The sequence below is a fragment of the Corvus cornix genome, chromosome 1A, assembly GCF_000738735.6.
Source record: "Corvus cornix cornix isolate S_Up_H32 chromosome 1A, ASM73873v5, whole genome shotgun sequence".
Classification (NCBI taxonomy): Eukaryota; Metazoa; Chordata; class Aves; order Passeriformes; family Corvidae; genus Corvus; species Corvus cornix.
The window spans coordinates 45,840,851-45,867,762 of NC_047057.1; the positions used below are offsets into that span (position 1 = coordinate 45,840,851).

The following is a 26,912-nucleotide window of genomic DNA, read 5'->3' on the forward strand; positions in this document are numbered from 1 at the left end:
GGGGCCGCGGGCAGAGGCGGCGGCAGGTGTCGCGGCAGGACAGCGGGATCACAGCAGGTAAGCGGGATCTCATGAACCGCCTCCCCGGCGCTGGCGGCAGGGAGGGGCGGTCGCGGCGGCGGGGGCACACCTGCGGCCCGAGAAGGCCCCGGGACCCGCGGGGCGCGGACAGCCCCCCGCCCTCGCCTGCGCGCGCGAGCACCACCCCCGCGCGCCTCTCCCGCCCGAGCCGAATTTAAACTGCGTTACTGTCCCTCGCGCAAAGCACCAACGCCGCTGCGCCCGCGCGCCCCGCCCCTTTTCCGCCCGACAGCCAATAGCGAGGCCGCTTCGTTGCCCTTCCCGCCAATCAGGGCGCGGTTTATTGCCGGCTGGGAAGAAGCGCTCGGTGCGCGCGCCCGCCCGCTGTGGAGCTGGTCCCTGGCGCGGAGCAGGCGAGTCCTCCACCTCCTGCCGCTTCCCCCGCCCCTTCTCCCCGCGCTTTGTTGGTGCCTCTCCCGGGAGAGCGGCGGCGGCTGCGGCCGGCGGCGATGCCCGAGTTCCTGGGCGGATCCGTCGGTGCTGACCAAGGAGAAGCTGAAGAGCGAGCTGATCGCTAACAATGTTAAGCCTCCCGGGCGGCGAGCAGCGCAAGGACGTGTACGTGCAGCTCTACCTGCAGCACCTCACCGCCCGCAACCCGCCCGCCCTTGCGCAGCCCGACTTTTCCAGCGGACGAGGAGCGGGAGCCCACACCTCTCGGCGCCCGGAGCCGCGGCGCTGCCGCCGCCGGGCGGGGTGAGTACCGCTGCCTCCCGCCCGCGCCGCCTCGGCTTCCCGGCAGCCTCGGGCCCGCTTTCCCGCCCGAACGGGGCTGGCCGCGTCCGCCCGCCGGCCGCGGCTCGGGGAGCGGCACGCCGCGCCGGGGCCCTCGCGCGGGGTCGGGAGAGTCTCCGACTCGGCTGAGGGCGGCACCGCGCCCGGCCAGGACGGTGCCACCGCCTCGGGCAGAGGGGCAGCGGCGCTGCCCGAGCGGCCGCCCCGCGCCGGGGCACGAGCTGGGACAGCGGGTCGGTGCCCAGGGGCCGCCGGCTGCGCCTCTAGGATGTGTCCCGCCTTGTGCGCCTCCTGGAGGGGCTGGCTCGGGTGGGCAGGGGCAGCGCGACCGCGCGTGGAGAGTGCGACGGCCCCCGACTGTAAATTGGGAAACCTTTATAGTGTCTTGGCGGGGGGTCTCCTAAGTAGACTATTTGGGTGTTGGAGGAGCGAAACAAGAGAACTGCCCGAGGTTGCAGCTTGCTCAGGAAAGGACTCCCGTCCGCTGTCTCGGTGTAAATACCTCTAGATGAGAGGATGAAGCTGTGAAGGGAACAGCTAGTTTGTTTCGCTTAATGAAGTGGGTTGTTTAGTGTAAAGAGGGTCTGCGTAATGTAGGTATCTAAGATGCGTTGTATAGCAAAGTGCCTCTGGTGCCTGTTCAGTTAGTTCACTGTGCTTGTTTTCTTAGACTTTATCACACGTAAGGAAAGAGGGGGAGCTGATGCCATTTGGAATTCTTCTCTTTGGGAAGATGTGATTTCCTTCTTAATTTTTCATAAATGGACCATATATTTGCATATATTGAGAAAGTAATCTTGTAATTGATAATTCTAAGATGTCTGGTCTCAAGAAAAGACTTGGATTATGGTTGTCAGCTTCCGGAGTTGTAAAGTGTGTGGTAGTACAACTATTTAATTGTATCTTAGATACTATGTTTCAAAGGTCATTAGTAAAAAGGGTGCCATGGAACGGAGTCCTTTGAAGGCCTATCACCATTTAACCTTCAAAAGCCCAAAAGAACACTTCTTGAATTAAGAAATTAAAAACTAACTTCAAGAGGAAGAGATCTCTAAAACCAAGTTATTTACCTCTTTTTGACATCTGTCTATTTCAGACGCTTAACTGGCATTTACTGAAGTAACCTTACAGTGAAACAGACGTTTCTCTGACTTAGAGTGGTCTGCTGATAGCATTCATAAAGTGCTTTTGCGTAAAACAGGATGAGCTTTAATCTGACTTGTTTCATGCTTGTCGGAGGAGAAGCGTCTCAGAAGTGCTAGTTCCTATCCCAGATCTGATTTTTCCTTTCCACAGTGCTTAAGCTTAAACAATTATGGGTGACTTTTTTGATGTTTACAGAATGGGTGGTACTCCTACACTTTCATTAATAATGTCTGGAAGGCTCTGTGCTATTTATGCTTATCTTGTATGTCAGTATCAGAGCACTGTATCATCAGAACTTCAGCAAATATTCTAGTGAGAGTTGCCCAGATTTGGGTCTGTTGTGCCCTGTGTTGTGTCATCTTCCCCCCTCAAACAACCAATCCAACCCAAAACACGCAGAAAAATCACAAACAATACCTGCCAAGCAAAACAAACTTTGATGATGTGTGCTTGTTCCTCCTTTGTGCCACTTGAGTACGGAAACTGCTTGTAGCTTGAGTAACTGTTATCCCTGTTAATGTCTTTTGGCATAAGGGTGTTTGTCTGATCGGCTCTCCTTCATAAAGCATAGCACACGTGTCTCAGAGTGATTTGCCCCAAGAACAGTTAGCAGGAAGACGAAGAGTGAGGAAAGTCTGACATCCCAGAGGACTGGGATTCTGGTGAAAAAACAAAGCAAAACATTTTGATAACATTAAGAAAGAACAGGAGGGAAAGCACTCAAATGTCTGAAAGAAATTAGAAATAAGGGGCCAAGGGGGGAAGCTGGAACTGCCAGGCTTTATGGAAAGGAGGAATAAAATAAAGGAACGGGCCTCCCCCCGTCCCTCTCTGGGCCCGCTCACCCTTCCGTTTATTAAGAGCAAATAGTTATAAGCCTCTCTGAGCCTGCCGCCAGGCTGGGTTGCAGCCCTCGTGTGTGTAGAGGAGTCCGAGGGCGGAGCAGCGCGGGCGAGGGGCGCGGCCCGTGCGGCGGTGCGGGCAGGGCTGGCGGGCGGGGCCGGGCGCCAGGGGGCGCGCCGGGGCCCTGGGCACCGCCGGGGGGCGGCGGCGGCGGTCCGAGCGGCGGCACCTGCGGGCTCGCTGGCTGGCTTATGGGCCCTGAAGGGCGGCAGCCATCGCGTGTCTTAGAACGGCTGTGAGCAACAAGTGCAGAGGAGTGATCTGAATAGCCGTGCTGCAGTCACTGAAAGCTAAACCACGTCTCTTAATACTGGCGTTAGTGTTTTGGCATGGCTGCAGTCATTAGTAATTTGAACTGTCTACACTGTCATTTAAGTGTTCTTTTTTCTAAGTTCTGGGCATTTGATAATGCACTTAGAAGTTAATATTGATAAAAGCTGTGCGGAGACAAAGTCCCATAGTTTGAATTCTGTTGCAAATGATGTGTTTGGAATCCATCACTCTTCTGGTTTAGCTCTATCCAGCCCAAGAGTATACAGCTGACTTTGGCTATATATTCCTATCGGGAGAGGAAAAGCCTTTAAAATCATGCCTGCTTGTGCCTCAGTCTGATAATATTGTCTGGAGGAGCCAGCTTCTCCAGCTCTACTAATGTTTTTGAGCAACTTTTTTTTCCCCCCTAAGCCTGTTTAACATAGTGGTATGAGAGGACTGTGACTGGGTATGCAAGACACCGTTTTGCTGCAGGGGGAGCCATCTGCATCTGAATGCCCCTCGTCCTGGTTAGTTATGGACTGAATATCAGGACAGAGGGCTCACAGGAAAAGTAACTTTGAAATGACACTTTTGCCTCTTTAGGACCGTTATTTAAAGCACATACCGAAAATATTGTCTTGATGCTGTTGTCAAATGGGAACTGTTCAGAACTTAGAATGTGTAGATTACTATGACTGAGCTTATTGGTGTATTACATGTCCTGGAAGGATCACTTCTAAAATATATATTGAGTGATATTTTTCACCTTTAAAGTGACAATTTTAAAAAGATCAGTCAAATGTCTCCTTCTGTTAATGAAGGTATGATGAGAACATCTGGACCTGAAGGGCCTGTTTGAAAGGTCATAGAAGAGACCTATCAGGTAAAGATGTTTGGTTTGATTGGGGGGGGTGTTTGTTTGGTTTGTTGGGGTTTTTTTGTTCTAATCAAGTAGTCAAGTAAATAAAGAGCCAGCTTCAGCTCTTCATGGTCAGAATGATGTGGCTGTGATATCTGTAGCTGAGGTAGCAACAGCTTCAACCCCTTCCCTATTGGAAAAGAGAAGGTAATAGTAAAACTGGTAGTTTATGAAGATTAAGTGTGTGGAAAGTGGAACTGCATGCTTGGAAAGGTGAGACACTGTAAAGCACTGTGCCCAGTGAAGGAAGGGACTCTATTTGGTGTTTCCTATGTGGCTGTATGTCTTAATTATGATGTGCTGCGCAAATGTGACCCAGAGCACAGTTCAAAACCTCAGTGGCCTTCTAAAAGGTGCTCATCTGCTGGCTGAGAGAAAGCTGTGGGCAGTAGGGATGAGTTGACCAAGCTAGTTCCCACTACAGTGAGAAGTCCTGCCGTGCTGTTCTGCACCTTCAGACTTTGAGTGGGTACATTTCCTTTACCAAGTAACATGGAAATTAGTGTCTGGGAGGAGAAGGGGGTGGAAGGGTTGAATAGTCCATAGTAGTATAATTTACGACTGTTTCTGTACATAGGCTTGGAAATTCTAAGCCTGGCACTTACTAACTATGGTTAGAAGGTAGTGAATTCTTTAAGTTGTGTGTATCAGTATCTTTGAGTTGCTGCTGCATAATTTCCTTTCCATTGTTTATTTTGTCTGTCCTGTAGCTTTTGGTAAATATTGTTTCCAGGCTTTTGAGGTTAAAAAGTTCAGTAGGACTTGATTTTTAAAAAAGGAAGTTCTTCTGCAGGAAATGTTTGTGTATGGTAGAATAAAAAGTACAAGTGGAATAAAGACCTATCTATTATTAACACTTTCTATATCCAGTTCCTTATCTTCATCTCTCCTAAGAGAAATAGTTATTTTTTACTAGAGGGAGCTCTGCAAACTGGAGAATTAAACAGCATTCTATTGGTATGATTTGGGCTTTCTTTAGCCTATCTTAACCTCAGTCAGAGAAATCATAAATGAGCCCCTACCCTCACTACTTCTAGTTTAATCCCTGTTGGGGATTAAAATCATTGTGTATCTTGATCTAGATGCTATTTAATTTGGGATTTGAAAATAGTTTTCTGCTGATGTCTCATAGTTGTTTTTATTATTTAATGGCTCTTAACATGTCTCTTATGCTCATCTTTGGAACAGTGCTAGGACTAGTACAGGTGCTCATGAAGTTTGCCTGATTAAGCTGATCTCTGGCTGTTCATTTCTATTCAGCAGGAATGCCAAAGGTGAGGTAAGGGATAGGTATCTTCCAAGTTTGAATCCTGGTTGCTTGCATTTTCTGCTCTTCTTGCTAGCAAAAGAATGTGAAAGCTTTGTGCAGTCAAGAGATGATACTTGGAGGAGATGAGCTTCTCTTATGCTCTTGTTTTTATGTGGCCCTAGCACTGAGAATGCTGTGTGGCAGCCTCATGCTTATAATTCACAGTAGTTGTTTGAAGAGTTAGTTCCTGGGTAATAGGAAACTGAGACTGACAGATACCACTACCAAATTGCTGTCTCTGATGTGAACAAATCTCTCTCAAGTGAAGTGTGCAGATACTCTTCCATCTTTTGCTTTCTAGAAAATAGAATGACTAGAAATATTTTTTTTTATGATGCTAGCTCTGGATGGGATTAGAAGATCTTCAGATAAGGATTTATTGGTTTGGGTATATATGCAAAAATATTTACATAGATTTGGGTGTATTATTGCAAAATATTTACATTATGGGCAAAGTGGTCAGCTGTACCACCTTACTTTGGTAAATCCTGGATATTTCCACAATTTCATTTTAGGCGTTTCATCTCTGCACCACAGTAAGACAAATTTTGCTAGTGGTCATAGACCAGGAAAATGTGGGTGTGGTTTTTTGTGTTTGTTTTTAATTCACAGTGATAAACTTTTAAGCTAGTTTTTTGATCTGTCTCATGGTGTACTCCAGTGGATAAGTTGTCATGATGCACAGGAAGTGTAGTGGTGCATTATACTATAATAGTAGTGGTGATTAAAGCTAGTGCTGTTGCTGAAGTTAATGCTGTCATACCACAGCCAAGGTATGAGAAATTCTTCTATCCTGCCTTTTGCTTCTAGGGACTCATCTTGTGGTCCAGTGAATGGTTAAATGGCAGCTTTCTACTTGTACAAGGGAAGTAATTTGCTCCTGCTCTAAGGAGAATAGGTGTTCAAAAGTAAAAATTGTGACCTTGCAGAACACAAAATCAACTCTGACCCAATTATTGAAGAACACAGATTACTTACAACTTTTTTCATCGCCTCCGTACCCTTTTTCTTTGCTGAAACTGACTATTCTGATGCTCTCTGTTTGTTACAGTAGTGCAGGGGAAAGTGAAATGGTATTTTGAAGGAAAAAAACTACAAAGAAACCATGAGATATGTGAGTTTGTGTTAAAGTACCCTAGTACTCATTAGTTGCAATTAGATTTCTGATAGGTAAGATTTCTGTAAAGCATCCTGTAGAATGCTGAGTAGTTCTTCTGGTGTATATTGTTATAGTATCTTCTGTAGTCTCTAAGTGAACAAAGGTAGAGGTACATTAAATTAGGTTTCCAGTTTCTCTGAAGTGTCATTGGAATGTCAACTTCCTGCACCATGGTCGTTTTCTTCTGAAATATAGAATACCATCTCAGTTAATCTGCTTGGTGATGTGAGCGAGCACCAAAGCTGTTATTAGTCTAAACAGATCTCAACAAGAAAACCCAGCGTTTTTTCTGTTTGGACAGTTCAGTAGTCCAGAAAAAATGCGTTTAACATGAAATTGAAGTTAATGTGATATTTACCTTGACATATGTTATGACCAACATGTTCAAAAGTGGATAAAAGTCTTGTGCATCTGCAGGTTGATTATTTCTTGTGTACTATGTAAGGAGGCTCAATTACTTCAAAAACTAATTAGGAATTGAATGACTGATAAAGTGAGTTGTAAATCTGTCTTTGGTCAAATCTGCCACTTTAATGACCCTATACTTTCTTCAGATTATTTGGAGTCTATTTCTTAGAATAAAGAAATACCATGATCTCTTGGAGATTGTTTCTTTTCAGCCACTGATTTTAAGTTCATTATGCTGGAAAATATTTGCAATCCAGAAGATAGAGGAAAATCTGGAGTCAGATATATTTGAGAAATCCTCATACAGTCCCTGATTACCTTTAAAATACCAAGATATTTGAGGCAAGACCAAGCTTGCATGCAAACAAATATTGAACTGGCATTAATAGCTAGATAGATACTGTTGACTCATGTCAATCATCTTAAAGTGTTTTGTTGCTATCTTATAAAATGCAACAAGGAAAAAGACCTGTTAATTATTACTGAGTGTTTATAGCATATTTGTATTTGGAATTTTAGTCTTTTGTTAGTACCAAACAAACCAGGTAGGCCCTCTGGACAACTGAGTTGAGAAAAATGATAAGTGTAGAAATAGTTTCTGCTTGTATCATACAACTTTGAGATACAAATATGACTTATTTCAAAGCAGTATCAAGGTCTTTCTTAGTAAAGAGCGTGCAAATCCTAAGCATGCTTTTTTCTGTTTTACCTCTTCCCTTTCACAATGCCTATTACAGTAACAGAGGCTTCCCAAGTTGGAGGAATGTTATGATCGCTCTGTTTGGATCAAGCAGAAACTGCTAATTTAGGAGTAGCATCTCAGCAGATTATTTTGATAGCCATCTGTATGTGGTGATGATACACTGCAAACTGTTCAAGTAGTGTTGCCAGAGTTGGGTTTAGAATTTATTAGAGCTACAAGTAGCAGAGGCCTAAGCAAACAAGCAGGATTTTGAAAATTTGAGAGTTTTCTGATTTTTGCCTTTCTTGCACTCACTTTGTAACATCATGTAATCTCATGCCAGAGAATGCCAGGACAAGTAGGAATAGGGATTTTGCAAACTTGGTTGAAAGTATGTAGATACTAAAGAGCTTCTTCCTTATCATTAGAGGAAGAAATGTTGACCTACCAGGTAGAAAAAATAATGCAAAGAAATGCCAATGTAACATAAATATTTGTAGTTTTGTGTAGTGATGGTGAAACAGCTAGAAGCTTACTTCTCCAGTCCCAGGAAAGCAATCCCTTCCCACTGTATACTTGAATTTCAAATTAAAACACAAGACCAGAATAATGAGTGATTTTTTTATTTAACTCTGGAGGAGGCTTGTAATGGGTATTTCCTTCCTAAGTAGAAAACCTGTGTGTATTTGCTTAGCAGGTGTAAATGTCTGTACTGTTTCACGTAAGCTTTAGTAGTGATCATGGGGGAGAATAGAATTAATTTTTTCTGGGTTTTTATGTTTAGTACTCTTATGTCTTCCTATTCCCTTAGAAGAAAAAGATGTGTTCAGTATTAACTGGAAACACCCTGTCTCTCATTTCTCCCTCCTACTCTCAGAAAGCTACAAAGAAAACTGACAAACCCAGACCAGAGGAGAAGGATGACCTAGATATAACAGAGATGAGTAATGAAGACCTTCAAGAGCAACTTATGAAGTATGGAGTAAATCCTGGCCCAATTGTAGGTAGGTCAACTGAACTAGCAGATATTAATCTGTTTTTTCTCACTAAACCTCACTTGTGAGTTCTCTAAGTTCCCCTGATACAGGTACTTTTTAATACCAGTACTGTTGCAATCCTACTTCCCACATAGGATATTTTCACTGAAATGTTTACATTGCAAAGACTTGAAGCATTGCAGGTGGGCAAGTCTGCAGCTTGCTTCTCATGTTCTAGGCCAGCTGGAGATGTTCCAACTTCTGTTCTGAGCTGTGTAACTATTAGTTAAAGTTCGGTGCTGGGATAATTAGGTCTTCTGATACAGAGGCTTAGACCTGGGCCCACTTAAATAGGAAATACATCTTACATAATAACCTAATAGTATTGAGAGCAGAATGAGAACAGGGAACTTCCCTTTCCCTAGAGCATTTCCTACGCACTGCATTGTGCAGTAATGTTTTCCTTTGCTAATGTTTTTTTTCTAGCCTAGCATTCTGTCCTGTATGCTGGCCTATGGCAGGAGTAGTCCTGACCCCAGCCTAATCTCCTGCCTTGGGCACTCATCTGTGATGTGGGATCAAAGTGCCTCTCCTTTCAGATTGTGCAGTAGCCTAATGGCAAGGGAATTTGATTTCACAACTCTTCAGAAAAAGATGTTGACTGTATTATGCAGAGCCTTCTGTGGAATGTTCTTGAAATTCTAGGTGGATGGAAATGTCAGGGACTGAGCCTGCAGTCCTGTGTGTATTCAAAGTCTTATTTGTAATATTTTCAGTTAGCTGATTCTGCATGCCTTGCTATTCATCCTGTACCTTTTGGATAGTACTCAAATATGAAAAACTCAAGAACCTATGTAGTCCACTGGAAAGACATTCAGATTTGGTCTAATTTAAAGCCATTAATTCTTAAAGGGTATGCACTGTTTCTTGAGAGGCTGCCATTTCTTTTTAATGGTGGTTTCCTCTTATCAGAAAACTTCAAAGGTTAGAATTTTCTTTCTGCAGCTAACAGGTCAGGCACTAGCCACCTCTACAGAATTTTTTGCCAGCAAAGTCCAGATATGGAAGTATGTGCTAGACTTGATACCTTTTAAACAACTGTCCTCTTGGATCAAGCAAGCCAACCCCATGGCTAGATGGCAGCAAGCAGAAAGTTCTGTTATTGCTGCTTGCTTGCACCACCTCTGATGCTCATTGGACTGAATTTGCCAACAAGGCAAAGGCAGGGGCATTAATTCCAGTGTAGGGGAATTAGAATAATAGTGCAATCTGCGTGGAAACTATTGCAATATCAAACTCACTAATTTTTTTGTGAGGGCATAACAACTTGTATATTGCAACATATGAAACAAAACATCTAAGAAGCAGGTAAATTCCCTTTTGCTAGATTTCCTTTTTGTAACTTTCAGCCTATGAAGAGGTCTAAATTTATCTAAGAGTTCTCTTGAACTGAAAAGTTAGAAGCCTTAGAGGCAGGGTTGTGTACCTAGAGAGGGTGTGTGTGTATATATATATAGACACTGTGGGCCATACAAACTGATTAAAAATAAAACATTATGTTCAGAAATTCCCAGAGAATATGGAACAGCCAAGTTCTATCAGTCAAGTCAGGAAAGATTGAAACTGTATCTTTAGCATGTATCCTTCCTTGTTATAGCTACTACTAGGAAACTTTATGAGAAAAAGCTTTTGAAACTGATGGAACAAGGTCCTGAGCTGAAGGCACCTGTGCCTCTCCCAGCGATTTCAACTACTGAGAACACCAGACAGAATGGGAACAATGATTCCGACCAATACAGTGATAATGAAGAAGGTAAGACTTGAGTGGAACTTGCGTGGGAACCATTCAAATTATACATCAATATTACTTGCAGTCAAAACCTAAAGAGAGTGTGGTCTTGCTGTTGGGTGAGGCTGTAAGATACTGCTGTGGGGCCCTGTGAGTCATGTACTTGATCATGCATACTAGCACAGTGATCCAGGTGCCTGTTCTGGGAAAGGAAACCTTTTGCTGCTGAACTGGTCCCTTTCATCCATTCTCCCTAGACAGGAGCCTGTAAATCCAATAGACAGGAGAACTGCATATTGGGTGTTTCAATGTTCTTCTCACTTCATACTTAAGTACCAGTCCAATTTGTCTTATGGTGCTCACAGTAGTTATTTACTATTGGATAGTGAATGAATGTTTGCTTATTAAACTTTTGTACTTTTTTGTTTAATGTCTAGGACTTATGATCCAACCCTTTTTATGCTGTGTTCCTTATGGACTTAGTTGGGGGTGGCTTGATTGGTTGGTCCTGGGTGTGTTTTTTGTGGTTTTAATACCAGGTGTGTATCAAGGAAGTGTAGTGGTGGGGGAAGCGGAATCTAAAACACACCCAGTTTACAAAAAATAAAAACAGCACAGGTTTTAAAGAATTACTTGAATGGAATGTTAGAAGATGCTTATTTAGTGTGGTTTGTTTTGGTAGTGGTTTTTTTGTTGTTGTTGTTTTTACATGAATTTCCATGGGCATAGGGCAGACAGGGTTGAAATACAACTAGTAGTTGATGTCCCTTGCGTATTTGGGCTTGTTTTTCAGTTTTTATCTCTTGCACTTTTGAGAGGGAAAGGATGTTAGAGATTGATTTATTAGGTTTTGGGACAGCCAAGAGCCCAGTCACAACTGACAGCTAACTTCTTAAAATTACATATGCTTCATATAATTACTGAACTGTTCACGCACTGGGGAAAAAACTCAAACCCAAAATTTCCCTTCTCCCCTGCCAAAAAATATTTTTTATAAATAAATCTTAAATATGTTGGTGTAATGCTATTAGAGTTTTAGAAAAGCAGTGGAAATAATACATCCTCTTATTGATGAGATGACTGCTAACCGCTTTCCTTTCTACTGCATCAAAAATGGGGTTTTATGTAAAAGGACATATTTTAAAGGAAACTAAGCTAACAACTTCAAACAACATTGACAAGCTTCAATACCTTTACTACAATCAATAGTAGAATAGTACTTCAGTTAAAGGAATTGCAATTTGATACCAGTTTCTAAATGGAACTGCTGAATTGGTCAAGGCTTATCTGAAATGTAGGATTTTTAGCACAAAATACATGGGTCAGTGTTTTAAAATAATTTTAAGGTTATTCTTCAAAAGTCTTTGTTCTTGTACATTCAATAGAGAAATAACTGTTTCACAGCTTTTTAAGGAAATGGTAACTCTTATGAGTTTTGTTGCCTCTTAAAATGAATTTTTATTAAAATACATTTGGTTTCAATTGGTACAACAACCAGTAGTATTATAGAAACTAGTTATATTAAAACTGGTTGCAGATCCCAAGACTGAGCTGAGGCTTGAGAAGAGAGAACCTCTGAAAGCCAGGACGAAGACACCAGTAGCACTCAAACAAAAAAGAGTCGTTGAACACAACCAGGTATGTTTATTTTAGTGGCATGTGGAACAGCTACTAACTGCAGGTGATGTGCTCACTAAACACCTCACTACTTTTAACATCACATTTGACTAAGTGAGCTATGCCGTTTTTTAAAAGTTTTTAGAAAGCCTGTTCTATTACAGCATGAAGATCTTGTGAATTAACTATAGTGGCTGTTTTTAGCCTCTCTGATAATTTTCAAAGTTATGGTCTGCTAAAATCTGTTTGTCTGACTTGCCAGCTGCTGTAGCACCTCCTAGAGAAGAATAGTAGGCAATCTTAACATGTTTCGTTTAGGAAACCTGACAGATTTTTAAGTCACATGGGCTGATGGCTTTCTGTTGGATGTTTGTAATCAACTTGATTTAATAAAAGTAGTGGCTTCTTAAAAAAAAAAACTGGAAAAAGGGGTGTGTGAGTTTTTTTGGGTTTTTTTAAGAAGTGTTTTTAAATACATATATATATCAGGTTTGGTATATATAGATACAAGTATGCTTCTATATTCTATATTCTATCTGCATTTTAAATATGTCTGTTTAATGACTCATTTTCATGAAATATGTGCAGTAATATTTTTGGGTATATGCCTATATATAGGTGTGCGTATGTGTGTACACATGTATAATATATATATAATATTTTTTATATAATATATATAATATCTTTTTATATAATATTTTTTCTTCAGCTATGTTTGTAGCAGCACTACTAGAGTTGAAAAGCTTCTCCTATGAAGAAAAAGAATAAATAACAAATTTAGATCTCCCTGTATGTACTACCTGTCCTTTACTTAAAAATACTAGCTCTGCTGTCTTGATGCAGGAGGGATTTTACAGAAGCACCTCTGATTTTCAAACTGCTGAATACAGGGTTTGGTAGTTGATGGCTGATCTGTCCTTGTGATGTGAGAGTGTCACTAAATAGTCTGTTCTCCAGCTTAGGACACTTAGAGTCTACAGTGTTCATCTGACCAGTAAGAAGTGGAGTTATGCTACAGTAAAGGACTTGTATAGAAGCATTCATTGACTCAGAATCTGACTTGTTAATTGCTTGGTGTATTTTAGCAGATGGCAGTGACTTTTCTCAACACTTTGTTAAATGCCTGATGCTGCTGTTTAGTGAGTGTGTTAAGGTATAAACATGCTTTAGCTATGGATGTCTCTTAAAGCAGGTAAATTGCTGCTATATGACCTGAAGTAATACAACACAGTTAGGAAGATCCATAACTAATTCTGCATATTTTAAGTTGGAGTTTTAGGGTATGAGCTGAACAGATTTTACTTCAGAAAATTGAAACGCACACACACAGTTCAACACACCAAATATTCTTTAATTTGTTCAGGCAGCTTCTGCTTGTGATGGTCTTTATAATGAGCATCTGACTCTTTTATGTTCTTGTATTTTAAGAATTACTTTTTTCAAGATTGTTACTCTGCCAGAAATCCCTGACAGCTTCAGTGCAATAGAGATATTTCATTCTGCTGTCAGCAAACATCATTTATAGTCTTCAGGAGCCCACTTACAGAATAAAAGAAGAGATTTAGTGAGGTATTTTTGTGGCATTTTAAGTGATGTTTGTTTACTCAATATTTTTGTCATCCAGTTTTGCTATATTAGTATCAGGTCATTACTGTTTTATCTTGCAATCTTGCATGTGCAGTATAGATGCAATATTTTGCAACTTGCATATTTTAATTACCAGGAGTTAATCAAAGGAATATCAAAAGAATTACCTAATTTCAAAATTGCCAAATTCTTCAGAAATTCCCCTTAGTTTGTTAAACCTTTAACCTTTGGACTTCTGTTTGGTTTTTGTTTTGTTGTTTTTTTTTTTTAATACAGCAAACAGACAAAACCATCTAAAAAACCTGCAACAAACAGCCCCACCCACCCACCCCCCAGTAAAATTTTGCAGCTGCTTGAAGCCAAGAACAACTTAGTGCTTTTGGCTAGAAAGTGTGTAGTCATGTATTTTGCTGAGAAGAAAACCAGAAGGCAGAGAAGATTTTTTTTTTTTTTTTCTTTCCTCCCTTTCTTCCTTTGGAATCGGATTGTAGGTTTTCAGCTAATGTGTCAAGGAACTATGCTTATTCTGCAGAACTATTTCAACTGTTGTGTACTGTGTGGCATTGGCTCAAGGATTATGAAGAATGGGTGAGGCTGAGCTGATGGGCAGTGTGGCATGAGCAGACTTGCTAGTTGCTTCTAGGTCCTGTGCAGCACTTGTTTTAGACCAGACATACATAGCTGACAAGATTGTCTGTCATTTGGCATGGCTGGATGTAGCTGTTCTCTTGAGAGTGCAAATAGATATTTATTAAAGCAGACTGCTGCAAAAGAAATTGGGTGGGGAGGTTGAGCAGGTGTATGGGTCTTACCAGTGAGTTAGCAGTGGAGGGCTGGATGAACTTGAGCTCAGCTGTTTGTGTTTAATTACCTCTTCATAGTGAAAAGTTGGCAGAAAACCCTAATTTAAATACCCCCTTCTAATCCAGTAGGTGAATCTAGAGTTGGAGTTCAAAACTGAGCCTGATACCTCATAGTAAATGGCGCTGGACAAAAAGAGGCAGGCTAAACAATGTAAATGTTAAGGAGCAATGTAGAACTAACTACTCTCTCTCCTGAGACTTTGTACAGTGATCTTCTGCATATGCTGTGTTCCCCTACTCCTCCCTGTATCTTTTTTGACTACCTGTATAGTAACTTGGTAGGTGATAGGTGAGGTAAAGTCATAATCTATAGCTCCACTCCTCATGAGTTATTTGACAGTTAAAAGCACATGCAGAAAACTGCTTGTGTACCACAGTGGTGTTGTTTCTCTGGTTAGGTACAGGGTGCTGGTGTACCTAACACGAGTGTTACGTTTTGATAGGGTTAGAGGCCTGATCTGTTGACAGCGAGGATAACTATAACTATAGACAACAATTTTTATTTTTTTTATTTTGTCCGTTGACTGTGTTCTACTGAAGTCTGGATGGGTTTTATGCAGTAGATTCTGATTTTTCTTAGACTTTTCATGCAAGAAAAAAATTGAAACTTGGTACTTAAAACATATGATTGAAGTGCCTGAAGAAGAGAGGCAGTTGTAAGTGAAGTACTTCTAACTTTTCATTAGAAGATAAGTAATTCCTAGTCAAATAGTCTGGGATGGGGAGCTCTTCATTGCTAGTATGAGTGCCTTCCTGCTTTCCTGAGTGGACTGTGTTTGAGTAGAAAACACTCTGAAATTAGTATTTTTTCCTCTAAGCTTCTAAAGAACACCTCTCAAATAAAAAGTATATGGGGTTGAGGCGGGGAGCTGTGATTGTAGGGGTTGCAGGAAGAAAAGAGAATGCAGTGTCTGGTAAATATTTCGGGCGGGGTTAGAAGATGTTTCATCAAAAGTCTGTTTAAATTGTAAAGAATTTTGGAGAATTAGGCTGAGATCTACAATTCTGAACAAAAAAATCTGTATCTGTTTGGACCTGAGGTCTGTGCATTTGTTTTATAAAGTACTTCAGTGACTTTGGAATGACGTGAAGCACTTGTGCTCCCTCTGCTGGGTATGTAGTAGCTGTAATATAGAATTTATCATAGAACCATAAAGCTGCTCAGCTTCTAGTTCCACTGTACCCTCTCAATTAATAAATACATTTCAGCCTTTTCTCTTAACACATTGTTTTGGGGCTAATACTGTTCTAGTGAAGTAATTTCCACTATTGAACCTGTAACTGACAGTCGCAGTGTATGACTTTATCGAGCAATGTGTGTAACTTCCAAAAACTTGGTAATGCATCACTGTATGAGGTGTTAATGTGCAAAGATAAAAGTATTAACAAAGTAATAATATTTATTTTTAAACTTAGCCTAATAAAAAAGAAAATCTTGTTATCTAGAAGGAGCAGATCCGCATCTCCCTTTCCATCCTGGAATTAGTTTTGAGGGGGATATTTGCTTTGAGCGTGAAATGTGCAGTAAAGCATAGGGAATGATCTGCATTTGTTAACGCCTATAAAAGTTTGGTGCTTCATGCTGTTAGATTGTGAGAGATCTGTGTCAGGCTCGATTGTTTAAACCTGCTGTTACATGAAAATTGTTAATTTCATCCCTGTATGTGGAACCTTTTAAGATCATGAAGTGTCTCCTCCTGACCCTGTGGCTGAAGATTAGTTCCTGTTGAAATGTAGGCTGTGCATAAGCAGTTCCCAACTCTGCTTGAGAGAATAGAACCCCATCTGTGTAGAGAAGGTGATGCTTTCTGCTTATGCTCATAGATTGATTTTTGTGCGTGTGTGTAGACAGGAAATATAATGGTCCTGAAAGCTTCATGTCTGCTGTCCATGACTCGATGTAACTTCTCCTAGTGTTAGCTCATTCAAGGGCAGTGAGCAAATTAGCAGTTTTTACTGTTGGACATTATCTATTCAGTTGTGTATTTGAACAACAGTGTGCTCAAATGTAAGTATTATGGTCAAAGCTACTAATCTAGCTAGCTATTCATTAATGAATGTATTAGGATCCACATTTTTTTGATTGTAGACATGTTGCTTTTGGAGTATGCATGCTATTTTGGCCTTTGGTTGTGAGCATCTGATGTTTGGAGCTGGTTTTCATGTATATGATCATGTGTTTGATGCTTGAATAGACCTATTCTCAAGATGAAGTTACTGAGACTGTCTGGACAAGTGGATCTTCAAAAAGTGGACCTCTGCAGGCATTTTCTAGGGAGACTACAAGAGTGTCAAGAAGAACACCAAGAAAAAGGGTGATGAGAGGCTTTTATAATAGACAAGCTTTTTTTTTTTTTTTTTTTTTCTCTCACTCTTGGGGTCCCAGTGGCTCTTCTATTCAATTGTTGTCTTTTGTTTGTTTTAAACAAACAGGTGGAAGCTACAGCACAGTTGCCTATAGATGATGCTGTAATATCAGAAAATACTTCCATAAATGAAACTATATTGGCTGCAAGCAACAAGACCCTAGTAAATATGTTTAATCAATTGTGGTATTCTTCTGTAACATATCTTCACTGACAGAATCATTCTGTTTTGGACAAATAGAAGACTGTTTTAAAGAAAGCAAGACTATTCAGTAGTCTTTGAAACCACATACTCAGTATCTGTTTTAGTATGTAATGTTCACTTTGAGATGGGACTAGGTTGACACCTAGGTGTCTTTTGGGGGGGGGAGGGCTGAAAAGAATCACTTTAAAAGCTTAGTTACTTTCTTAACTTAAGTACATGCAGAATATTTGCTTTTAAGTTTGGCTTTTCTAGTGAACTAAATAGCTTTTGTTTCTAAATGGCTTAAAGGAAACTACTTGAAATGATAACCAGTGTGTTTCCTGTGCTGACCTTGGAGTATGTGTCACATAACCTTCTTGAGTTAACTTCTAACATGCATATATTCAATGCACATAAAGGTTTTGTTGTTTGGTTCTGCCACCTTGCCCCTTTTCATTTTGTATTTTGGCTGTTTCTGAGTTTGAACAATTTTGAATCTCGGCAGGTTGGCAATAGGGTGCCTGGAAATTTCAAGCATGCAGCTCCTACACTGTCAGTCAGTGAACTCTCAGACATGCCCAGAAGAACACCAAAGAAACCACTGATGGCAGCTGAAGTAAATAAATTAAAACTTAGATTGCTCTTGCTTACTCTCTTGTGAACAAAATTCTCGTGTGCATGTGCTTATTTCTTAGTACAGAGGGGGTGGAGGATGTCATTGCCCAGGTGACACCAGTCAAAATAAACTAGTGTTGTCACGTGACATAAGAGAATTTAAACTTATTTTTATCTTCCCCTTTCAGATTTGTGTGTGTGAAAATCTGCTTTTTTCTTTTTTCCTAAGACAAATATGTTTTGATATGTTATTTCTCCTTGTGCTGCTATTTTTCTGAACAGAGTGTAGATTTTTTTCTTTTAAATTCTTTGAATAGCTCAAAATAGGGTAGACTTGGGTTGTCTCCCTTTGAGCTTGTAAAACAGCCTATTCTGAAAAAACGTAATGTGCTTTAATTTAGGAAATCAAGTAGTAGGATTACTATAGACCAAATGCCTGAATTAAAAAAGCATCTGTAGATTCCTGTCAGTTATCAAGAAAGAAAATAATTCTTTTACTGTTAACCTATTCAAGCTGTCAAAAGTTATGTCTCTTGGAGAACTGTCTAAAGCACCTGCAAGTATATGTAATTGTATTAATGTAATACTGTGATGTTGTGGAATTTTACATTGCAAGATATCGTTTGTCTGTTCATGTAGCCGTAGATAAAGCTGCTATTAACACTTCATTTACAATATGACTGCAATGTAGACTTAGTTGTCAAGTAGAAGGTTGTGGGTAAACTTGATGATCTATTCCAAACTGCTGATGGTTTTTTTTAGTCAGTATTTTACTGTACTGTGGCATTGTTTATTACAGCAAGAAGAGACAGATTGCCCACATCACTGCTTTTTAAATTATGTTGGCCACAACCAGTCCTGTGACCTGCTCAACACAGCCATGATAGAGGTGATGGTTAAGTTTTTTTGATCATCTACATCATCGGCTGGCAGGTGTATAGGATTTATACAATGTATTCTTTATCTTAAAGGAAACTGAGGAGATCGCTGGATGCTTTGAGACACTAAAAGTGACTGGCTGGATGCCAATAATTAAGGTTAAACAAACTTCTAAAACTCAAGAAGTAGACTTTTTGAATGTCACTGGGTGACTCATTCATTCTTACAAATTGCACATGGTTGTGGTCTCTTGAGATAGCTATGCTGAAGCTTTTTGTTTTGCTGTCTGTTTGGCCTCTAACTGTTTTTTGTTTCCTAGGTGCCGGAGAGAACTACAGAAGAAAGAAGAGTAGAAAGGGATATTCTTAAAGAAATGTTCCCTTATGAAGTATCAACACCTACAGGAATTAGGTATTTCTAAGGTTTATGGGGTTTTTTTTTCTTCAGTTCTTGTAAACTTAAGCTGAGAAATACTTTTTGATTATATTGATAGATTTCTGAGAAACAGTTTTTGCACTCTGGCTCAATGACATTTGTGACAGCCACCAATTCTTCCATTCTATGTACGTAGTTTTGTTAGCAAAACAGCCCCCTCTTTATTTAAATTGGAGGAATGAGAACAAGGTAGTACTATAGTAGGAATTATTATTGGAATTTCTGGATGTGGAATTTAAATGGAAAGGGCTTTTCTGTAGTAATAATTTGCAGTATTTAAGTTTTTGGCTAGATGCACCTGCTTAGACCTGCTTTTAAATTAAGGAAAGATCTTGCAGCATATATTTGAGTTTTCTTTTGCAAAGAAGGAACTTTCACATACCCTATTTCTTCATTTAAGTGGCAGTCATGTTGATTACTCTTAGCATGAATAAGGATGGCATCTAGGAAAGGCTATTACTTGCGGGTTTGGGGTTTTTTTTTGTTTGGGTTTTGGTTTTTTTCTTTTTTTTGCATCTTCATATTTAAAAATCGAAACAACCTTCTAGTTAATTAGGCAATTTTAAAAACTGCTCTGTTTAGAGGATTTGAGAAAAAGTTTCCCCATGTTAAGATGTGAAATCATCTCCTGTGTTTCCAACATGTTAATTATAGCTTCAATTTAAACTGCAGTTGCATAAAGTCTTAATTGTAAGGTGAATATACCAGTACCAGTTAGTACTACTGTAGTGTACCTGCTAACCACTCAAGTTTGCTCTCTTGTTTTGAGGTCTAGTTAAATCCATACCACTTTTTTTTTTTCTTTTAAATAAAAATCATATATGTGTACTCCTTGTATATAAGAACTTGGCAGAGTACATGGGGATTTTTAAATCCTTACTGCTTTGTCTTCTGGGTCTGTGTATTGCCTTGGCCATCAGTAGCTATTTTATTGGCCAGAGATAATCTTATGTTTAGAAATCCCAGTGGGGCTGCTTAAGTGATCATTAAAAAAGCAAATAGAGGGAGATGCTTTCTACAGTTTGACTGCCAGTTATGATCCTTTTTATGTGGATAGGGTGAAGTAGCATTTGAGATTTTTTTTAAAAGACTGTTTGCTTGAACACTGAATTATTAACTTTAATGTGTCTTGACGCTTGACAGATAATGATAAAATAGTATTTCAGGTATTGTATTCACCAGAAAAAATTCTTAGTTCTTTAATTATAGCAAAACCTCCCTATGTACTTTAGATTGCTCTTTTAAATAATGCAGTATTTCAATTTTCTTTTTTTTAATTAACAGTGCTAGCTGCCGTAGACCAATCAAAGGAGCTGCAAGCCGGCCTCTAGAGCACAGTGACTTCGTAATGGAGGAAAGTTACTCTAAGTATGCGCAAAAATACGGTACTTCGGCTGACACCAAGTCGGAGAAACCACCAATAAAAAAAGACCGCTCCGTTCCCCTGTGGATAAAAGTTCTTCTCTTTGTTGTTGTTTCAGTCTTCATGTTTTTGGTTTATCAGTCAATGGAAACTAATCAAGGAAATCCTTTCTCTAAATACATGAATATTGTCACTCAGAGCGGTGCCAAATGAATATCTTTCTGAAAGGCACACCCAATTTGATCTCCTGTTTTTTAATTGTAGAGAACTCTTCTGCCCTCTCATCGGCTCAAGGACTTCTTACAAATAATGTGATTGGAACCTGATAAATTGGATAAATGAAGAAATATTAAATGGACATCGGTAACTTTCTGGACTTTGGACTAGTAGGAGATCACTGCCATAGGAGTAACATTTTTTAAATCTTTGAACTTTTTGTAGGCTTTATTTTTTTAATGTGGACATCCTTTAAATTCACTTTTGAGAAAATGTATATTTGTTTTTGCAAGAACTTGGAAGCTGAGAAGGGCAAAAATGTAGTAAAATGTGAAGCTGTGTTTTTAAAGCTTTTCCTTTGTACAGAAAAGAAGTTGTACTTCTGTCTCTAGATTATAGTGGAGAAGGGTTTTAACACGGGATAAAGGGAAATGCATTTCTCTATGCATTTTTTTGGTAATGATATAAGTGAATTTGATCTCTTAGGATGTAGATAGAGTACAACAGCAACCTTTTCTGTAGATTACTGTAACTTTTTAGTAAATGTAACTGTAAACCTGTTTGCATTTCTGTAAAAGTCTTAGTATCATATTAGTAACTGTTTAAATGTAACTTCATTTAAATGTATCCCTTCATTTTAGTGCTTACAGTGTTGTAGGAGCTGAATACAAATCTAATTGGCAAGAGATGTCTTAGAGGAACTTATTTATTAGTAATATGTGTGGGAAATAAAAACTACATCATAATAATTTGCTACTAAAATACTTTTTTGGGTCAAGATTGTTATCTGAAGCAGTCTAAATTCCAACCTTAGCAGTGGTCTTTTTTCTTTTCTAAAAAAGCGAGGTCTTTCCAACACAGCTTTATGTGATTATCTTTAAATAGTCATGTAGAGAAGTATTCTCAAAGTGTGAAAATTCCATATGAAGTTTTATTCTTGTATGAAGAGGGCATTGCTGCATATTCTGCTACAGTTTCATCTTTTAAGGTGAGATTTACTACTTTCATGCCATTGACTATTCTTCTCAGTGGAAGCATGCTGAAACACTCTCTATTGTGTAACTTGGTTGAGCAGGCAGCTGACTTCACTACTACCAATGAAGAGTGATAAGCAACAATTTTTTTAAAGTGAATGTATACATTTTTGGTGTGCTTAAATCTGCAGCATACAGATGTTCAGTCTTATTGCTTGGTACAAAATTGCAATAAATCATACTACTTATTCTTTAAGTGCTACTTATAAAAAGCTGAGAACATTAGTTAATAGTCAATATCTTTTTACTCTAGGTACAATTATTGTGTAGACTATAGCTATGGGGAAACTTTACTTTCTGTGAACTTTGGGACAAACATGGTAATTTGTAGCAAAGCAATAGTTTTGGGGTTTTTTTCCTGTTTAATGTTTTTTTTCCTTCTAAACTGCTTTTTTGAGTAATCCAAATAGCTAAACTTGTGTCCATCCTATAGAGAATTGTAACATAAGACATTCACTTTTGGTGTCAAAAATGGAGAAAAATAAAAATGATTTTAATGTGTGTGGATTTTCCTTATCAAAATAAATGAGTTGCTGAAAGGCAGCAAAAGCAAGACAAGTGATGTATCAGTGGTGTCATTTTGTGCTGCTGCAGTCTTCCATATTGAAAAAGAAGAGTTAAAAATCTGATAATAAACTCAGTCCATGTCACTTGGTGGGAGGAATATTTATCATATTTGCATTATCAGAGTTTTGTGCTATAATCCTTTAGCCTCTCTTAGGCCTTTAATTTGGATGGGGGGAGAAGATAGTTTTCATTTGTTTTTCAATGCTTAAGGAACTTCCTTTTCACTTTAAATTATTTCTCACACCCATTTGCTGTGTGTTCTAATGTAAAAGATATCTTTCTTTCTTAGTTACATGAAATATTTTCAATTGATCTCCTTCAGGGATACTGTTAGCATCATCAAAGCCACAACCAACTGCAAACTGAATTTCGTTGCAATTAAATGTCATCATTCTTTCGTTTTTGCACTGTTGTGGAGAATGCTCTCAACTTCAGTGTTACTTCACAGATGGTAAAGAGTTTTCTAGGTAAGTCCTCAAAGGAACCCACCTCTAGTTCAGTTGTTGTTGGAAGGCAATGCATCTTCAAGAAGGGAATAGGCTTTTTTATATTTGAGACATTTAATGGTGTGAGGTAGCCCTGAGACTAGGATCTTTCTCCTGGCCCCAAAGATGAATTTTTTACGGTAGTCTAAGAGTAACACGTGTAGTAGTGCTATTAGCTGACTAGTTGTATGTGCTTAAAGGCTTCTAAACTGCTGTATAAGTTATGCTGAAGTATACAATTACACTGTAGTCTTTGTAGCAATGTGCTGAACCAATGGAAGCTGATAGTCCTTTTTTTTCCTCCCTTTCACATAGCTTCACTTTTGTTCCATTAGCTCATCTTGTCTTTTGGCAGCTTAAACTTAACTAATGGCAAAATAGAGCAATTTTATGGACTAGTATCCAAAATCCAGTTGCAAAAATGAGTGGAGTTCTAATGTAGTAAGTTCTGTTTAAGTCCCTTTTAGAGCAATGGCTACAACAAGCCTGTGACAGGTCTTTGAAAGTTAATGGGCATGACAGTGTTATTTTGGGCTTGGTGGGTTTTGTTCTCATGCTGTGCTGTCTTGATTTCCTGTCTGAATTGGAGCCAACACAGCTTGTATTTCTCCCTTAAATTTTGTGCTAATATTTCAACATGCATCCAGTCTCAGGAGCCTGGTATCACTCAGGCTGTGGATCACTAGAGGATTTCACTTGCATTCCTGATTAATCTTGCAGCATCTGATCCATGGTGAGAGTGTGAGAGCTTCAGTAGCATCTAAGACAAGAAATTTTCAAGAAGGATCTTAAATTAAAATTCTCTGTGTGTTTTAAGACCTTGATTTGTATTTGCATAGGAAACTGTGTGAAGGAACTCATTCTCCAAGTTTACTTGCTAACAGCATGCTCGACACTGCCCTACAGAATGATTTCAGATTCCTCCTAGGCTTGGTCTTTGTGTTTTGTTTTGTTTCCTGTGGCACAACTTGCAAAACTCTTCATGGTATAAAAATTCCTGCTAATTACCTTCTCAGCTAGTTTTGTGGACAAGACACCTTTTAAAAATATGTTAACTAGTTTGTGGAGAATCTAAGCAGAAAAGCTGAGTACAAAAAGAATACCTTTAAATAATAGAGCTCCAAAAGAAAACTATTCAGCAGTAGAATTTGTATAATTGCAAATGAAGCTGGTAAAATTGTGTGGCATGTCTTGTGTGTGGGTATATTTGGCTTGCTTTGATATGGCTTAAGTAACATATTGGGTGGAATAGACACGGGCAGGTTGTGATGTATAATTTTAAATCTTGTATTTGCAAAGGTAGATGTTTCATCCTACCCTTTATTGTCTCTTAATATGGCTTTTATTGTGTGTTTGGCAAGTCTAGTAATCTTTGTCTAAAACTGTCCTTTGACTTGCTTTTCTTTTTCCTGAGGATGTATACCAGGCTCCTTTGCACCAGTGCAACAGCAAGTTACTACAATGGATATGTACCTGCATGTGTTCAGATAGCTCAGGGTCTCCAAGCTAGTTGAATGTGTAAAGCAGTCCTGAGGTGGCACAGACACCTGTAAGTACTAAGGATACGCCGATACAGAACAAAATCCCACAAGTTTTCTGTTCCGCCTCACTTTGAAGTTCTTTGTTAGCACGGTAGTCTGTGGTTAAGACATGGTAACTACACTCTTATTTTTTTGTTCTTTAGGAAAAAAAATTGTGATGTTTGATAGAGATAAAACATGTGATGTTCAAGGAGAAGAAAAAGTTAAAGAAATATTATTAGATGAGGACAGCCATGGCAGCAATTAATAAGAATAGAGGTTTCACTGCTTTGTGTGTTGAGAACATGTGACTGCTGTTGTTCAACCTTGGAAGCTTGGATCCCTGTGAAGGAAATGCTGCAAGTTAAGGCAGCATTTGGGCTGTACTTGGGCTGTAAAACAGCATTACTTGGGCTGTAAAACCTCATGCATTACTGACTCTAGAATCATGGTCTAGTAGTTCTGGTGTTGAAACAAGGAAAGCGTATATAAAATACACGTTTACAACCCAAGCAGATGCTGCTCTGCTAACCTGGTTATCAAAGGTGTGGATGGTTGTTTCACTATCTCATTGTATATTTTTGAAAACAAGAGCTTTGATTTTGCTTGCAGGCTTCACCAAAATGTTAGAACTGTGAAAAGTTATTGTAAGACAGGAACTAGCCTGCATTTTCTTGATTGTATGCAGCTTGAGGTGAAATTCGGGTGAGAAATGGAATGGGTGTGTGGTGGGTGTTACAACAGAAGGATAGATGAAATTAAGAACACTTTGGAATTGCCAAACCAAAATTTTCCTAACCTCATAAAACTTGAAGATTAAAAAGATGGATTTAATTTACAGTAGCTCTTTTTACTGTGAACTGGACAGGTTGATACTAGAAGGTAACATCTTTCAAGTCTTCACCCATTACTACCTGCAATGTCTCTCAGAAATCAGATTAATCTAGATGGTTTGAATTACAGGCTATTGCTATTTTATTCCCTCACATCTGGGATAAGTTGTAGATACTTTCTTGTAAAATTATATGTGTTCAACAGGAACATATATTATCCCTGTATTTTCATGGGGCTATCTTCGACTGCTTTTTAATAGTTCTTGTTAATAGTACAGTTGTTAGAAGTTGATTGCCAGTTAAAATAAAACCCAGTTTGTTCTAGAAAAGTTCCACAGACTAACTCATAAGCATCTGTATAGTTGTGCACATAAATTGCCATTAGATGTCTATCAATAAATAGTCATCTGTTCACCCTTTATAACTGGAAGGAACAGAGGTTTTCTCTATGTTAAAAATTGGAAAAGCCTGCAAGAATTGCAATCCTTTATATGCAACTGCAAGATAAGAGCCCAAATCTCAATCATGTTTAGAGGTTACTATCTAATTGAAAATAAGTGTCAGTGTTTGGCTTTTAAATAAAACATTGCTACCAACAATTGTTTAGATGCAAGTGAATAGAGCAGAACTGGTAATGACAAAATAAACAATTCTGGTTGGTTTTCACTGCTGTCAGTGGCAATGAATTAAACAGCACTTTGGGCTCTCAGCTGGTTGCTAAACAAAAGTATTTGAAGAGTGAAAGTTTCATTTGACCTTTTCCTACTGAGCAGCTGGAGTCTAGTTTATTCAAGAGGCACTTAACCAGCCTTGATTTCTGTGACAGTGCTCTTGGGCACTTTTGTCTTTGTAGGACAGTCTCCCTGGAGAAATAGAGTGAGTAGAGCCAAGGCCTAAGGCCCTTCCTTGGAAGTTCGATAGAAGCTGCTGAGCTGACAACAGTGGGGTGTTTCTTCAGTGTGGTGCTGCTGGGGGTACTGTCATTTGCCCAGAAGAAAGAGCTCGGATGTTCAGCGCATGTCTCTTGCTTTGCTGGCTTCTGTGTGTTTGTGCAGAGCACTATAATGGAAGGAATATGATCAAAACTATGAAGAAGCGGAGTTTTTGCCTCTTCAGTTATTGGAGAGCTAACTTGTCTGGACTAGTCTTGTACTATGTGAGTCACTAAATGAGTGAAACCACCTTGTGTTGGAAAAGGCATAGTTTAAGGTAGGTTAGGCCAAGCATGGGTCCTGTGTTATGTAACATTCTGCTTTTAACAAACCAGTAAGAAACAATTCTGTGAGCAGCTGCAGCCGTTGTAACATAGGCCACATCACGATGCCTTGCAACCTTACCCTCCAAAGGTGGAATTCAGCCAGGGAGTCTGCAGACAGTGCCTGGTGGTAGATTTGACCGTGCTTGGCTTTACAGAGTGCTGCAGCCAAACCCTGGTGAGAGGGTGAGCTTTCTGCTGAGGGAGTTGCATCCTGCGTCTTTACCAGACAGTGATTAGAAAGTAGTACTAGATGTGATTACCAGACTCGGAACGTGGGGTAATACTGTGGACTTCTTTAAACTGATCTTAAAAAATGGGTGCGATGCGAGGGGTTGGACTGGATCTTAAACATCTCTTCCGCACCCGATGCTTCTATGATTCGGTGGAAACGCTATAGAGCACGGGTCAAGGCCAGCACAGGGAACTCGCATTCGGGCGTGTCTCTGGTTTGACATTGCCCGGGGCAAGGCTGCGGGAGCACGTGGCGCAGCTGGCAAGCTCCGCGAGCCGGGCGGCGATAAGGAAGGAGCGGGAGTTGAGGCGCGGGTGTTAGCGCTGGACGGCGGGCTCATACACGCCGAGTCCCGGGCAGCAGTGTCGGTGCCGCGGCGCTCCCGGGCAGCAGTGTCGGTGCGGCGGCGCCCTGCGGCGCGGCGGGCCAGGCCCAGACCGGCCGCGGGGCGGGTGCGGCCCCGCCGCGGCGCAGGCGCGGGCGGGAGGGCGGTGG

General features: G+C 40.0%; 1 protein-coding gene across 3 annotated transcripts; it reads left to right on the forward strand.

Annotated features, from left to right (window-relative positions):
* The first annotated feature begins 519 nt into the window (after positions 1-519).
* Positions 520-22,080, forward strand: TMPO (thymopoietin). Of its 3 annotated transcripts, none has more exons than XM_039570872.1 (9): positions 520-603; positions 8,475-8,601; positions 10,232-10,387; positions 11,901-12,001; positions 16,626-16,745; positions 16,864-16,959; positions 17,486-17,596; positions 18,794-18,885; positions 20,194-22,080. In XM_039570872.1, exons 2-9 carry the CDS (start codon positions 8,538-8,540, stop codon positions 20,483-20,485), a joined length of 1,032 nt encoding a protein of 343 aa, XP_039426806.1. In that variant the 5' UTR covers positions 520-603; positions 8,475-8,537; the 3' UTR covers positions 20,486-22,080. The 3 variants fall into 3 exon arrangements, with proteins under 3 accessions (XP_039426806.1, XP_039426808.1, XP_039426807.1); XM_039570874.1 differs by lacking the exon at positions 520-603 and adding an exon at positions 612-776; XM_039570873.1 differs by lacking the exon at positions 520-603 and adding an exon at positions 3,985-4,003.
* Positions 22,081-26,912: the final 4,832 nt, after the last annotated feature.